The sequence below is a fragment of the Fundulus heteroclitus genome, unplaced genomic scaffold, assembly GCF_011125445.2.
Source record: "Fundulus heteroclitus isolate FHET01 unplaced genomic scaffold, MU-UCD_Fhet_4.1 scaffold_92, whole genome shotgun sequence".
Taxonomy (NCBI): domain Eukaryota; kingdom Metazoa; phylum Chordata; class Actinopteri; order Cyprinodontiformes; family Fundulidae; genus Fundulus; species Fundulus heteroclitus.
Window position 1 is genome coordinate 809147 of NW_023397384.1, and position 16792 is coordinate 825938.

The following is a 16792-nucleotide window of genomic DNA, read 5'->3' on the forward strand; positions in this document are numbered from 1 at the left end:
ATTATTATTAAGTAATAGAAATAAATTGTCTTTTATGTAACCAGTGTCCAGAGGAAACATATTTGTTTTAATATTACATTATTAAATCCTTTTAAAGGACAGTATTTACGCTCATTGGGCTATCATTGACATGCAGTCACAGCCACACAGTTACCTGAAAAAGACTGCATGAGGCTGTAAATAGTCTTTTATCATCACTTTTATTGTTGTCATCACATTACCACAATATATCATGATAAAATTTAAAGTCCATATCGCCCACCACTAGCTCCGACCCCCATTTGCCTCATTTTCTTTAACCACATTCCAATAACTTTTACCCAAAACCTGCGACCTACATTATAAATGCAAAACAGATTGATTTCTGTTCATTTAGTCTCTGATCCGACAGTTTTTATTTATATTTTTCATCCCTCACCAGTCACCACAGGCAATAGGATGAGGATGAGAGCTGATCTGGCGATGTCTGTCAACTTATCACATAGTTTCTGTCGTTTGAATACAATTTACATATCTTAGGTCTATCAGTTCCTGGAAGTAATTCTGATGTCGGATAAAATAAGTGCGGTTGGTTGGTCTGCCGTCTGTTTAAATCAGCAGGTAGACGTTAGACTGGAAGCTGCTTCCTGTTCCTGGCTCCTCTTAATGAGTGTTGAGGAGAAAACCTTTGAGCTCGGCGCATCCAGATTTAATACTAGTGGGATTGGGCGATGAGTGGATGTCCGTGATGACACATCGGCGTTTGGGCTGTCTCCCATCTCACTGGAATATTTCCATTATAATCTGACATTTATGCCGCGCTGCCTTTCCTGTGTGCTTGCCTCGTCGTGTTTCCACATGTTCATTTCCCCTCTCAATAAGAGAGAAGGTGGGCGATGACACATCTGGCTCTGGAAATGGCTGAAGAGGGATGGGGGGACGCGTGGCTCCCCCCTCCCGCGCTCTGATACTCCTGACGTCTTTCTGCTCCGTCCTTCTGGAGACCGTTGACCTTTTCGCTCTTTGTGCTGCCGCGTTGTGACCGCCTCCCTGGAAACGTCGTTGAAAATTCAAAAAGGGTGTCAGGTGTGGACGCGTGTGGGTGCGCTGCTCCTCGTGCAAATCGGATGATTGGGAAAAATATCTGATCTGTATCTGAAACCCAAAACCAATCTTTTATCGATCAGGATTCAATCTCTGCTGCCAGCTGCGGGCTGATAAAGGAGTCTCAGCAGCGGCGAGATGTCGTTTCATGAAACAGACACAGAAACACGGCCTTCGCTCAAGTCTTCCTCCAATTAACGAAGCAGTGGGGACCGGTGTAACAACGTGGATCTCGGCTAAATGTTTTATCTGTGTTTTCTCCAATATCTTCTCATCTAAAAGCGAGGACTCCATGGCAGCTGCCTGATCCACACAGCAGAAAGAAAGAAAAACTGAAACGTGGCAAAATAAATCAGAGGATTTCTGCCCCTCTTGAGCTGAAAGAAAGTGCTGCTCTTACCAAAACTGTTTTTCTAACTCTTTAGATTGGGCGTAATGCGTGATGCTAACGATTCATTTCACAGGTTTTAGCTTCTCAGGAAGTGTTGTTTGTTACTTTCAACTTGAATATTTTATTTTTATCTGAATATGCCTTAATATCTACACTGCAAAAACAGAACTAGAAATAAGTAAAATATTCTTAAAATGAGTGTATTTGTACTTGTTTTGAGCAGGCAAATAAGACTATTTGCCAATGGAATAAGATTTTTGCACTTAAAATAGGAACAATTCATCTCCATCTTCTTATTTCAAGGATGTCTAATTATCTTATTTTAGGGGTCAAAATACTCATCCCATTGGCAGATAATCATATTTACCTACTCAAATCAAGGATAAATACACTAACTTTAAGAAAATTTGACTTATTTTTAGATCCATTTTTGCAGTGTATTAGCACAGTGTTTCCCCCCTTCTTGTGCTGCACAGTTTATCACTAAATTTACATTCTTTTCATAATGTGTGTTTGCATTTTTGAAGGCCTTCTTTATGAACATAAGAAATTCCTTTGTTGTCCAACAGTGGGGAAATTCGGGCGTGACGATGGCAAAGACGCAGACAGAGTTAAACACAATTTTTAGTAATAAAAAAAAAATCAAGCTAATATAATCTAAGGTTAGTTCCAAAGCTACAGAGAATCAGCTTCACCAGAATAAACGTAAAAAGAAATACCAGAGCAAGTATTGTGCAATTATTGATGATATGGAATACTTGGGTAAAAAAAAGATGAAATATTGAAGTTAAACAGTGGAAAAACACTAGCTTGTTTACCGAACCGCGTGTGGTAATGTGCAATATGCCTGAAAGTGCCGCAGCATCTCGGAGTAGCTGAGGCGAGTGTCCCTCAGAGACGCTGTAAGCGATTCATGATCGGATCAGAACCCGTGCAACCATCAGCATGTTGTAAACACTTATTGAGTCTGTGGAGTGAATGCTCGTCTTCCGTCTCTCCGTGGATCTCTTTGATTTGTGTCTGATTATTATGTGTGAATTCTGAGCCGGTGCCTCTCCAAAAAAGCTCTTTATGGGTGCATGATGACAATAAAGACTCTTGGTTTTTGGATTCTTGATGTTTTATGCGGGATGATGAACTTGCCTGTTGATCTTCATGTCTTTTATCTAAAAACCCATCCAGTTGTTTCAGTCTAGTTACAATGCTTTTACACATTTATTCTCTTTTATGCTTTTTTTGTCTCGCTGAAATGTAACAGATCTTTAAAGAAATTGTAATATTAGATACGTAATTGTGACCTCAGTGCACACAAAGTGCAGATTTCTAATGCTGAGTTTATTTTTTTGAGGCTCCTTACTAGAATTCTCTAAAACTTTCCATTTGTTTTTTCAAATTAAATTATTTTTTTGTAATTTAGAGATGAAAGTGCCCCTCGCTGCATAACCTAACTTGGCTTCAGGTCATAAACTGATAGCTTGACACCCTCCTTCAGGGTTTCCTGTTTCCATGTTTGATTGTCGGCATAAAGTCTGACATTAAAGTGTCTTAGACCTGAAATATTTAGGTGTGACAAAAAAACAAAAACAAAAGTAGAATAAATGAATAAGGGTGCAAATACTTTCCCACAGCACTATAGATCAGAGGTATATACTGTTTAAAAACGTCACACTCCCCAGTTTTCCTGGTCCACAAGTCTGGCAAAGATCTTGAGCTTCACGTTTCTCAGGTTGAGTTCCTGACACGCGTTTCACCTCCAATAAGTGTTCAGCCCACTACTGAAGCAAAAAAAAGCCACTCTCTGGTCATAAACAAGGTTTTATCTGACCCGTCTGTTTCAGGATGTTTGACGTCGGAGGTCAGAGGACCGAACGCAGGAAGTGGATCGGCTGCTTCGAGGACGTGCGAGCCGTGCTGTTTGTCGTGGCGCTCAGCGGATACGACATGGCTCTGGTGGAAGACCCCTCAATGGTGCGCATTACCCAGCTTCACCCACCCCCCAAAACCCCAAACATTAATGCTACACAGTCAGAGTTACGGCAGGACTTAAAAAAGATCCGTTCAAACGAACAAAAAGAGATGTGACATCAGGCCTGTAAAGCCGCAGCACAAAGCACGTTTTATATGCCTTAAAGATGTCAGACCAGAAACGGTTTTGGTCTCTCTGTGTTTTCTTCAGTGTATTAAAACGACTCGAATTTAATGAAATTTCATTTAACACGCTGTTTGATGGTTCATGTCTTTTTCCCTGCAGAACCGCCTTCAGGAGAGCATGAACCTCTTCTCCTCCATCTGCAATAACGTCTTCTTCCGCACAACGTCCATGGTAGGCGATTCATCTCCTCCTCCTCCACCTCGGGAGGACATGCCCAAACCAGATTTAAGTTGTTCGGAGCGCGAGGAAAAAAGGCGTTGTTCTGCGTTTCACGGAAAATGTTAGCGGAGCCACAGGAGCTCCATGATTAAAGGAGGTATTGTTTGATATTTTGCAGTCCTCCTTATGGTTTTTCATAAGCGTCTTTTTATTTATATCAGGGGAAGGAAATCAGTTTTAAACGGTGAAACCGTGTCTCTGTGTGTGTCTCCTCCGTGGCGCTCCACCTCCACTTTACTTTGTGAACTCCTGCTAGCTGTTTGAAAAAGAAAGCATGGCCTGTTTCGATTCTAGGGTTTTACCCAGCAGGGCCTAAAACTGAGCGGAGCATTGCATGTGGCGGCGGTCCAGCGTTTTGACTCCTGACCTCTGCTGCATGTCATCCCCTTTTTTTCTTCTCTCACTGCCAATGTTCTGTGGATTAAAAATTACAAATAAAGAAAAGGATCCGGGCTTTAACCAGGTTCTAAGATTTTTGAAATCTGACCTCAAGTTCACAGAAAACCCACATCTGATTCTGCCGCTTTGGCATTCAAGCCGGGCAAGGATCCTTCAGGCGCTACTGATGAAAATCCCAGAAAGTCCCAGAAAAGGCAGAAATCGCCCAGGGTTGCTGCTGAACACGTTTGCATGGAGTAGATCCTTGTCTGCACTGTTAAAACTATATTTTCTATGCGTCAGATCCACGTTTGCTTTGTATAGAATGATTCTTTATCTGTCCCTCAGGAGTAACATTTATTTGCATCATCAGGAAATTAACGGGCAAACGGAGGCACACACTGGCGCGTTAACAATAAGCAATTATTATAAAGTAAAATAATTGCGTGACTGAATCAAAGCTACATACGTCCATAAAGGATATTAACACATAAGGGTTGTCTTCTGTTTTAACAAACAGGGAAGTGACGCATAAATTATTTAATTTCTCTAAGCGAGGACTGAATTGCCCCCTCCTTATTGGGTTTTCCCAATTAATTAAGTTAAAGTTACTCTTTTTGTTGTTGCTCTAAACCAGAAATAACCCTGCATTGATGCCGGAGTATTCAAAATGGGATAGAGTATCCCGTGTTTTTCTCAGCATTAGGGTCAAGTTAAGTTGTAACTTTAAGGATTTACTTAGTTTATCTCTTATTGTGAATCGAAACAATTAAGTGCTGTGATTTTATGCCTTCTGTGTGTTTGTTACTATATAAATTAAGCTATGAACGTTAGTGATGAAGCTTGTTACAGTGACACTAAAGAAGTCTAGTCAAGGATTTACTTAGCTTTTTTTCTTTGTTAATGTCCTGCGTAATATTTTCCTCTGTAATGTTTTTCTGTTCATATTCAGCACTTTGAATCGTCTTGCTACTGAAAAGTGCTAAACTGGCCTTTCCTCAAAAGCTTATGGATGACAGGGCGGTGTGAGACCGGTTTGAAGCTTTACACCTTGAAAATGTTTGAGTTTATGACAGTGCAGCTACAAAAGACGGGGGAGAAGACGCTAACTCCGTGCAGAAAGACCCCAGGCTGGGATTTAAACCCTGGACCGTCTCGCTGCAAGGCAACAAGGCCACTATGCAGCCCAAAAGCAAAGAAGTTACTGTAAATTATCAAATATATGTATTAGCAGAGCTCATAAGCCCCCTGGCTCAACAATACTTTAACAAGCGTCTTATGTTTTTTTGTCACTTTAACTTTTAATATATGAACTCAGATCCAACAAGTGAAAACAGCATCCAGAGTCAACCTGGACTAAACTTTAACTACGTATCGGTTCTTTAAGAGATCTGACAAGGAGGCAGTGTTTGCAAAATGCTGTTTCCTCACCAGTAATTGAAAAGCTTGTTCTATTTGAGTTTATCTTTGTTGAGGTGACAATCCACCCCCCCTTCCTGCTTCCTGTGCATAATAACATTAAAACTTCACTGTAATGAGCTCGGAGACTTAAGTCGTATTTAAAGCCCACTTCTGAGAACTCTCCTGTGTTTTCCATCCACCTTTCAACGAGAACACAGTTCTTATTGGTTCTTATTGGTTCACGTTAATCTGTGTGGAAACCGAGCGCCCTGCGAAGGCATCTTCACAAATCGAAACTTCACTGCCCCTTTTTTCACGTCAGCCCTGGTCACTGGCGCATTTCCTCCTACGGAAAACACCAACTAAGTTTCTGTTTAATCTTTTTTTTTTCTTTTTTAGGTCATACAAACTTATTTAAAGCTTCATTAGAGTCGAATGGGCAATTAAAATGCCTGCGTGTGACGTGTTTATGTGCCGTCTCTGTGTGTGGGGGACCGCGCATAACGCCGGCTTACAGGCTCATTAAATAAAAGTGTTTAATGATAGGTTGTTGGTTTTTTTTTTATGTGGGAGGATAATTTGTAACCTCCACCTCAATTAACTCGTCACTGTGGCTGGTCAGTGATAATTACACACCTAGGTGTTGCTCTGCATCCTGTTTATTGAAAATATGCTCTACCTTATCGCTCCCTTGTTATTGTCCGGGGCTTTTTGTACTCCTATCTGACTTTGTGATCAGACAAGCGCGGGAAAGGTAGAACAAAGTCGCAGTTTTAATTGGTTGGGTACAAAGCCAGAAGTACCAGAGCGGCGTTTTAGTCAGCCATCATCTAGGGATACAGATTTATGGAAGTGGTCCCTGAGCCCGTTCGGCTACAGACTGCTCCCATTCACCTGACGCATGACTTCATTCGTGCACCATTATTACCTCAGCTAATATCAATACAGCCATTGATTTTTGGGTGAATCCTTCCGAGTCACAGTAAATCTGTCTATTATTCCAGATGGCGTTCTGTAAATCAACATCGCCTCACCCTTTATGATCTTTCAGATTCGTTTTTTTTTTACTCGTTTACACGTTGAGTCTCTTGTGCTTTGAGCCGACTCTCTTTGTTTGTTTGTTTGTTTGTTTGTTGCAGATCTTATTCATGAACAAGATCGACCTTTTCGAAGACAAGATTTCACACACGGGCCGACATCTGCGGTTATATTGGCCAAAGTTTAAAGGTAGGTTTGATGCCAGTCAGCACATTTGCGTTGGTCGACCGCTAACAGATACACCAAATGTGAATATTGGTGCACTGAATATGCAGCTCAAAGATTTTGCATAAAACTGTTGGCAGAAAACATACATTAGCTCACCTTTTCATTACTTACTTACTTCAGCATCTGTATTTCCTTTAAGGCATAATGATAAATTTACCCATAATACACTCATTCATTAAACCCCTAAAAGCCTCCAGTTTCTGCTGTGTTATAATAAATCCCCAGTTAAACAGAGCAGATGAGAGCATGACGAGAACACGGAGATGGAGCAGAACATAAGTTACCTCATAGCTGTCAGGTCCTCTCACCTGTGACTAACTGAGCCTGGGCTTTATGCAGAATTAGTCTGGGAAAATATACAAAATAAACTAGAAACAGTGTCAGGGTTTTAAAACTGCTTTTAGAAAGATGCCAGAGAACGTGCCAGACTGACTGCAGCGTTCTCCAGCTGTGTGGAAGATGTGGCCCTGCCCCCACCTGTTGCTGAAGAATTTTTGGTCATCTTAAAGAAGGCTTCCGGGGTTTTTTTGCTGCTTAAAAGCAACATGGTTCATGTTGTACATTTTTGTTCTATATCTTTGTGCAAATACCTTAAAGCAGTGAAGATTAGGGTTTCTGTTACTCAAGATTATACTATGAGAATCTTAGGTTTCCCCAAACCTAGAACACTGAAATGTTTTTATGTTGCATCGAAATTCAAACGCAAACACTTTGAGTTCAGCTCCTCTTAGCATTTTGTTCTATTCCAAGAGAATTTAAGTAACTCTGACAATCATTTCTTTTAAAACATGTTTTATTTCGGCCAAATAGGCAACATTTACCACTTCCAGTGACTTTGTATCCATTCCTTTAAAGGTGCGTTGGCTAATGAGCCCATATTAAAAAGATAAGACAGTTTTTGTAAAAATTTTACATTTGTGCAAATCTCATATTTATATTGGATGCTTCATGATGCATATGAATCTTTCTATTTACATGGTGGAATGATCGCGCTAAAAGACGTTAGCGATTTTCAAAAATCAGACCTCACTGATATGTGATTAAATGTCGTCCAGAAAGTTGCACCTCAACCACGAAAGTTTTTGTAGCTTCTGGCTGGATATTTGAGAGCTCTTCTTATCAGAAATGTGGCTTTTTTTCTGCCACACATCCAACTTTAAATCTTAGTTCACAAATTATTAGGAGGATTAAGATTAGGACCGTGTCCTAAAAAAGCTTTAATGGGTTTGGTGTCATTGTCCTGTTAGAAAAGCCCAGCTGAGTCCAAGTTTCAACCATCTGATCCAAACTGTCACCATCAGATGAAAGGAAATTGGTCAGAAAGTTAAAGAACAACCCAGAAACCACCAAGGCACGACTGGAACAAGGACTGCTGACACGCCAGTGTCCCTATCCATAGTGAAGCAAGGTTTACGTTAACATGGCTGAGAGAATGTGGACCAAGAAAGAAGCCTCTGCTGCAAAATCAACACGTTAAAAGCTCAATGAGATATGCAGCTGCTTTAATGGACGACCAAAACGCCTTCTGGAGAAAAGTCACGTGTTCAAACAAGACGATTGAGTTGTCTGCTGCTGATGACAAGAAACATTTTTGGACGAGTCCAGATGAGGATTTCAAACCAGAGGCCAGTGTACCAGCTGCTTAGCACGGTGGTGGCAGCATCATGCCGAGGGCGTTACTGCTGCGTCGCACAGACTGGTTGGTTGTTCCTAAAGGACGATGATCCCAAACACTCAATAGAACTGGTTTATAGTGGATAAAGCAGGCTAACATTAAACTAATGAAACGGCCCTGACCTCAACCCTGATGAAAATATGTGGGCTGTCATTAAATGTCAGGTCAGAACCAGGTAAACAACCACTTTAAATGTTTCTGCAACGTCTCTGGCAAGCAGAGCGTTCAAGGATCCAGTCCAATCAGAGGAGAACCTTGTTGGTTGCTGTGAAACAAAGGTGTGGTGCAGGCGCAGCTTGCTAACCATTATTTATTTAAATAGAATTTCCAAGTGTTGACAGAAAAAATTACATATTTATACATAATTATTCTTTATTTAATTAATTGTTCAAGTGTAAAATCATTCCAGGCTGAACAAAGAGCCGCACATTTGGGGCGTTAAATCATTAAAAGCTCCAAATCTAAAGGTGAATGTAAATTTCTGACCAGAACTGTAGACGGTAGTTGAATTTATTCAATCTTAATACAACCCAGCACTTTTTCCCCCTCCGAGCGGTTCAGACCAGCTTCACTTTTTCACTGAACAAAGGGAGCGCTCTGGGACTGACTCTCTGTAGGACTTACAGCAGATTATAAAATCTTTGTGGCGTCTTCAGAGGTATTTAAAACCTGGAGTCAGAGTGTTGGTGTTGCAGAGAAAGCATCTGCAGCATGAATCTACGCCACAGACAGTGCAGCTGACTAACGCTGATAGCCAAACTGGAGTCTGATGTCGTTAAAAAACTGCCTTTAGGGAAATTTAAAAAAAGGCACATTTCCTCTGTCTGGTAAATCTAAGAAAGTGTATTCTTTTAAAGCTCACTCCATCTTATATACCATTTATGAAATATTAGTAACAAGGAAATCCAGCCCACTACAGTTTTTAACAGATTTTACTCTGTTTTAAAAGCACCCATTTGCTACTGCAAAAATGTTATAAAAGTATGCAATATGCATAATTAAAATGCATAATATTTATAACTGATACAACATATTTGCAGCGATTTGTAAATATATATTTCTGTCCAGCTCTGACGTCTAAGTGCAGACGCTTGAATTTGTCAACAGGGGTCTGAATGTAAAGTAAACCTTTCAGATTCCCATCATGCAGATTAATTAGCTGCTTATCCAACGTCAGACCGCTGACAGTCTGATTCTGTTCCTTTTGCTACTCGTGAACTCCCTTACAGACATGTTCAACCATTCATTTATTTAACTGCCTTACATGCACATATATTTTATATTTAACCTAAAAATAAATGCGTCAAATTACACCTGGGTAGTTTATAGACACCCACCCATATTTGTCGATACTTACAACACTATAAAGCTATGCATAAAGCCATAGCCGCTCTGGCAGCTTGCTAAACACAAAGCCTAGGCTGATGATGAGCTCTTAGTGCCTCACATGCTGGTATTTCTGGAGGTTTCGTATATCTGCTCAGTGTTTCCTCTCCCCGTGTCTCAGCGGGCTCAACGGAGGCCGTGTCCCCTCTGCTCTCATGCAAATGTCAATAAAAATGCTAACACTGCTTGGATTGGGGTCAGCCAGCAGAGCAAGCGTCCATTTGACTCTGAGCGCAGATATGATGATGAGGATCCGAGTTCCTGTTCAGGTTTGCTGAACAAATTCTTCTTCTAAGTCGTTTCAGTTTCTCTGCTGGATCCACTGTGAAAAAGCAACGTCATCGCCACAAAACACTTGCTCTGGTTTTATAGTCAGGGGCTGGCTTAAAGATGACAGAGTTTAAATTTATAGCATTTCTGTTTGAACTTCAGTGTAGTGCATTGCATTGATTCAATAGCTTTATTTGCAAGTAATTTAAAAAAAAACTAAAATGTTGCAGAAAAAGCCAAATCTTTCCAAACTTCCTTGGTTTTAGTATCTGGCTGCTTCTCATGATTCTGGTTAAAGGTTTCCTGTCTCTAGATTCACAGATTATATTTGTGTGCATCAGATCTTTGAAAAGCTGTGCATGGATATTTAGGCCAAATAATTTTTTTTATTTTCTTTTAGAACAATTTGCTGCATTACTAAAACGAGCACAAGATCAGAAAGTTCCCATTTTTGTAAAGTGGCTTTGGTATCTCTCATTGGCAATCACACGGTTTCTATCTAATGTAGAAAAGTCTGGAAAAATATAAAATTTGAGTTTGGATCAAGTCCTGGATGCGTATGGGGGAAAGAACGTTATAATTGTGGATAGATGTTTGGGTTTCCAGACATTATTCCTTGTTTTTCAATCATGAAAGTATGCATTTCTGGAAAAAAAACAAAACTTTTTTACATTTATTGTAGTGCCCTTTAGTGTACATTCATGCAAAAAAAAATTATATTAACAGTTAATAATAATATTATTAATAATAATACATTTTATTTTACATCGCCTTTCTTGACACTCAATGTCACTTTACAGACAATAAAAAATACAAATACAGGGAACAGAAAAATATAAACAGTAATGAACGTGTTAACATGATCCAGTCAAGACCTTGTTAGATCAAGAGTCTTAGACCGGTTCTGATTTAGATGCCAACCAAACCAGCAGACAGATGTATTTTGAAGATGATTGAGTTCAGGTTTGACAAGGCTGAGTGTTATAGACTTAAACAGAGAGATGATCTAACTTTCTTCAGAGAAAGCTTCCTGGAGAGGAAGCGAAACGTCTTCAAGTACAGAAAACAAGTCCAATTGCTTTGATTTTTACTTTTTTTGGAATTTCTTCAGAGACAGAAAAAAAAATCTTTAAATAACCCTTCAGCACGCAGCTGAATCACATCCTGTGTCGTCGGTGGATCATTTGTAAGACAATATTAACCAACTAGGTAAATTTTTTGTCTTCAAATGTCCACATTAGCGTCCATATTAGAACATAACGCAATGCAGTTTAAAAATGAAAAATCTGTATGGCAGCAGCAATATGCGAAATAAGCAAAGCTAACTGTAAATATAGCCTAGCTTGGCTCAAAGTTTGTTAAAAGGCTGCCAGTAGGCTGCAAACAGAGGCTGAGATCATCTCTGAAATCCATTAGTGATGTCTGCTGAGGTTTTTTTTATTTTTTTTATTTTTTTTTATTTATTTAACCAGGTAAACCCCATTGAGATCTGGATCTCACTTTCAAGGGGGACCTGGGCAGAAATCTGCAAAACACTACAAAAATAAAACCAATTAATGCATATGCACAAATATAAAGCAATAAAAACAATTTAAGGTTAGGCCATGTGGCCTGTCTGAACAGCAGGAAAACATTTAAAGTAGCCTGTTACACATTTGGGCTTTCTCCGATTCATTTCTAAAGACAGTACCGAGAGTAAAACTGTGCCTTTTTCTGGCTCAGTGGAACCTTTTACATCAATAGGACCCTGTTGTGGGAGTAATCATATATAGCCACAGAGCGTCCGGCCATTCAGTCTCCACTCACCCGTTTAATTAACCAATCACCCTCTCTGTACAGGGGGTCAGTGTTCATTTGTGTTTCACGTGGTGCTCGTCAAACCTCTGAAGCCACTTTTTTTTCTTTTACGTACCTCTGCCTGAACCAGAGGGCCAAATCCTGAAGATAAACAAACTTTTGTTGACCCCCCCCCCCCCCCCTCTCCAGGTGCTGACTACGATGTGGATTCGGCCGCACGCTTCATCGTGGCGACTTTCGTCTCGCTCAGCAAGTCGCCCAAGAAGCTCATCTACCACCACTTCACCACGGCGACCGACACCTCCAACATCCAGGTGGTCTTCCAGGTGGTGATGGAGACGATCATCAAAGAGAACTTGGAGGCCGTGTCCCTCCTGTAGCAGGCAGCGGCGCTGTGGACCCGGCCTCGGCGAGGCGGCATTTAAAAAGGCCGAAACGAACCAAAACAAAGAGTTTGTTGTCTGTTAATATTTAACCGACTATAACACAAAGCCGGGCTCTGAGCCTTTTTTCGGAAAAGCTCACAAAGCACATGGGCTGCGACCGAAGCACAACAGAGAGGATTTACTGTTTGTCCCGTTAACTTCCTCCGCGCAGGGTTCAGCCATGCATACCGCCATGTGATTTTCCCCTCATCCATCAACGTGTCCCCAGCGCCGTGCGTCACAACGCCCTAATGAGCCGCTCGTCGCCATATAGCAGCTCACCAGTTTTGTGTTCGCCCCCAACATCCCAGACACAGCAGGCATCTTAATCTGTGCCATTAACTGTCCCACTGACTAATATCAGCCAGCGACGACACTGCGGAGCTTATTAGGAGCCAAACGTTGTACATTAAAAAGCATCCCGAGGCGTCTGACTTGGGTTTAATTTCCCTGCTTTCCACCTGTGATGGTTATTGTTTCAGGGTCTGACACGTGTACTCATAAACTGTGATTTGTCACGGAAAAATGCCGCCTCCTGCGTGTGCGATCTGTGGCATTGTCTGTTCCCGGAGTTTGTTTTTTTGAAGGGTCCCCCCTGAGCGATCGACGCTGGCAAGACGCTCCAGTAATAAACAAGATACGGCGACGAATGGTGCCGTCTGAAGCTGAAAGACGTTCTCAAGTGAACTGGTGATAATATGTGTTTTAATCTGAGAATATTTCGTCTTTTTGTGTTGTGTGCTACTTTTTTTTTTTTTTTTTTTCCATGTTGGGCATTCCGAACAAAATTAATGTGACGCGCTGGACATGTTTTCCTCTCCTCTCTGACGACAGTGAAGAAGATAAAATGTTTTGTGGTTTTTAAAACACATTCAGACAACGACAGGTTTATATTGTTTGTTTGTTCATTTTAATAGATAAATAAATAAAAGTAATTTACAGAAATTCTGGAAAACTGCAGAGAAACTTGTGGACATTTCTGAACATTTTGGTATCTGCAAAGGGGCTGGAATGAAAATGGCTTTGACTAACTTTCCGGCATACATTTTTTTTTTTCTTCTTCCTTGTTTACATATCATTTTCTATGCAACCAAAGCAAAACTGAACATTGTTTTTTAGCTGTTTTTTCTTTCTTTTTTTCTTTAAATAAGAGAGAACATTCAGAGCTCCCAGCGGTCCATCATAGAAACATGTCTAGTGTCATCCTTCATCTCTGTTTGGATTTTTTCCCCCAGCTTTTCCAGAGAAGCTCTTCTTTTCTTTTCTTTTTTTTTTTTGGAGGATGATGAAGAGGATTCACAAGGACTCATGCGGACAGGCAGTCCAAGGAGTCCAGGGTGAGGAAGACATCTGCCTTGCACTGGAAGGTGCCCGTCCCGTCCTGCAGCAGCTCGCAGCTCTTCAGGTCTGGAGAGATGTCCTTCAGGCAGATGGCCTGCAGAGGAGGAGAGAAAATAAGAGCAATTGGTCATCTGTCTACAAATATATTTTAACATATCAGAGTTAATCACTGGCAGGTTTTGCTTCGATTCTGTATTTCTGTACAAATAAATTATTTGTGTATTTATTTATACGCTGTTATCCTAAGGTTTCCTTTGGTGGTGACATTATTCAATCCAATTTTGTATTTCTAACCAAGTAGAGCCACGTTTTTAGTTCTTCAACCTGCGTCTTTACGCACGCACTATCCCCTTCTTAACTTGTTTCCCCCCCAAGTCAAACAGAAATCAAACAATTTACTCTACAGAAGAGTTTCCTTTGGATTAAAATGGTGTCTCGACTGTAAACGATTGTTGGAGCGGAAACAAAGTTTCTGCTACCCAAGGTGCGCTCACCATGTTCTTCAGGACGGAGATCTGCCTGTTGGTGTCCTGGATGGCGTTGCTTCCCGCCGCCTCCCCGCTGTCCATCACCGTCTCCTCGGACTCGGCTCTCCGGACGTACGGAGACCTCCGGATGCCGGACAGCAGCCCCGATGCGCGGCCCACCGAGTAGTAGTTGGGTCCGGTCATCTGCTTGTACCAGGCTTCGACGGGCTGGCAGGAGACGAGCAGAGACACTCCGACGCACACCACAGCGAACCTGACCGACCTCTCCATCTGGAGTTTTGGCTTCTTTTTTTCTACGTTTACGCACGGGGGAAACAGCGCTTCTTCGTGGTTCAGCTCTTCGTCTGTGGACACTTTGCTTTTGCTTGAATCTTAGGGAAACTTTCTGTTTCTTATATAGGCGGGCTGGGTGAGGTTCATCGTGACACGGGACATTCGTCAAATCAGAGCCGAGGTGGGCGGATGATGATCCGTCGGTAGAAAATGTGGGAAACAACTCTTAATTGATCCGTTTGTGGTGGTCTGCCGGAGCCACGACGCGATGACGGCGGTGATGCATGTGTGCGAGGTTCTAGTGGATGGAGGAGGAGGAAGAGGAGGAGGAGGAGGACGTCACCCCCTTCCGACTCTCTAAGAGCGTCAAAATAAACCTGTCGACCTTGGGGGGGAAAATGTGAGGCAGGAGGTCAAAGCTGAGGTGGCCAGTTTGGTTCTCGCTGATTGCAGAAACTGATAGAGAAAATGCGCCAAAGTGGACAAATTAGGACTGAAAAAAAAACTGCAGATAGATCAGCTAGAGGTAAACACTTTGGCACGCGTTTCTCATCACGACTCGGCTGCCTGGATCGGTCTAAAGTTGTCCCCTGAAACTTTCCGCACGTTGTCACGCAACAAGCACAAACTTTAATGTGCGTTATCGGGATTTTATGAGTTGAACCATGAAGGAAATGATACATGTTTTAATTTTTTTCAAACAAAGATCTGAAAAGTGTGGCGTGCTCTTGTACTCAGCCGGATTGCTGCACTCACAGAAACAAGTCTTTATGTTTATGTCTAAATTTAAACACCTAGAAACTGGAAATATTGTTCTTTCCTTTTTGTAAATCAGCACGACTCTGGCTAAACAGATGAGCATCAATTTTAACAACTTGCCTTATTTAAATTTCAGTCTGGACTTTGCACAATTTCAATTCATGAATATGCTTTGATCTAAAACAATTAAAAATAAAAATAAAAACATCCCACCATAGCTCCATCTGTATGTTTAGGGTTGTTGTCCTGCTGGAAAGTGAACCAGGAGCCCCTCCTCCAGTCTTCTAACAGATTTTCTTTCAGGGTAACGCTGCATTTTCCCATCGGTTTTGATTGATTTCATTGTTCCCCTTTTCAAGAAAATCAAGGCAGCAGGATTCTACCACTGTCATCTTTGAAAATAGAGATGTGTTCAGACTGTTTTCTTTTATTCTGTTTTTATTTTCCTATGTCTTATTCATGTGAAGCACTTTGCATTGTCCCGTCTGCTGTGTTTCTTGGCCGTCATGATGCTGTTTGTTCTACATTATTCCCTAACAAACCCCTGAGGTTTCACAACGCAGGGAATGCACACATAGGGACTAGAATAGAAAAGAATAATCCTTTATTGTCCTACAGTGAGGATATTCAAATTTATCAGCAGCGAGTCAACAGAAGAGGGGCTGTTATTAAAGTTAGTAAAATAGCTTACTAATTTTAAGATAAAATTTGCTACTGTGCAGGGTGACGCGGCAGCAAACAAAATGTGCACGTATTATAGTGCATGATAAAAAGCATCAGGCTATCTACAAAAGACGGGGGGAAGAACTGTGCAATTAACAGCAAGGATGTAAACGACTTATTGGGTTTGTTGGGAGCAGCGATGGTTATAAAGTCAAACGGCTGCTGGGAGGAAGGATCTTTGATAACGCTCCTTTGTGCATTTAGGATGCAGCAGTCTGTGACAGCCGGAGCTCTCCAGCTCTGTGACAGCTTCCTGCACAGAGCGGGAGACGCTGCCCAACACGGATGTTATTTTTGGTTTGCAAGAAACTGCAAACCTACTATGCAATTATGCAGTACTTTACGTTGGTCTATCACATCAAATCCAAATGAAATACTTTGACATTTTGCTCATGATGTGACAAAATGTAAAAAACAAATCCAAGGTGTGATTATTGTTGCAAGGCTCTGCACTTTAAATTGATCAGAGTTTACAAACCCTTCCCAGGACAGGCGAGCTGACTCTTCCAGTCAAGCATCATGAACTCCTCCACTCTGGTGTAATTAGCAGATCAGTCATAGTCAGCCTAACTGAATAATAAAAACAGCTAGACAGACTAATTATGTTGGCTTTCTATCTTACAGCTGTATGAGAGTCACAATGATGGAAAGTTTGCCTTAAACGTAAAAGCAAAAATGCTGCCTCGAAGGAGGAAATTGTCCAGTATGAAACAGAAGGACTGAAACAATGTAATGAATAAAAAAACAACTCAGGGTGTTTTATTT

General features: G+C 41.2%; 2 protein-coding genes across 2 annotated transcripts in view; one reads left to right on the forward strand and one right to left on the reverse strand.

Moving 5' to 3' along the window:
- gnav1 (guanine nucleotide binding protein (G protein) alpha v1) overlaps positions 1-13324 on the forward strand; it is a 45085-nt gene extending 31761 nt beyond the window's left edge. The window contains exons 6-9 of the mRNA XM_036134842.1: positions 3313-3442; positions 3726-3797; positions 6764-6851; positions 12208-13324. Coding sequence (XP_035990735.1) covers positions 3313-3442; positions 3726-3797; positions 6764-6851; positions 12208-12398 — 481 coding nt within the window. The 3' untranslated portion in view covers positions 12399-13324. The remainder of the gene's footprint in view (positions 1-3312; positions 3443-3725; positions 3798-6763; positions 6852-12207) is intronic.
- A 255-nt stretch (positions 13325-13579) lies between these two features.
- On the reverse strand, positions 13580-14832 carry npb (neuropeptide B). Its single transcript, XM_012849985.3, has 2 exons — positions 14279-14832; positions 13580-13878 (listed from the first exon to the last, which is right to left on the reverse strand). Exons 1-2 carry the CDS (start codon positions 14540-14542, stop codon positions 13750-13752), a joined length of 393 nt encoding a protein of 130 aa, XP_012705439.1. The 5' UTR covers positions 14543-14832; the 3' UTR covers positions 13580-13749.
- Positions 14833-16792: the final 1960 nt, after the last annotated feature.

Bases quoted from the DNA above. Each gene is read 5' to 3' on its own strand.
- npb (XM_012849985.3), bottom strand. From the start codon at position 14,542: ATGGAGAGGTCGGTCAGGTTCGCTGTGGTGTGCGTCGGAGTGTCTCTG. The intron at 13,879-14,278 runs GTGAGCGCACCT...CCTCCTCTGCAG, and splicing joins TCTCCGTCCTGAAGAACATG to GCCATCTGCCTGAAGGACAT.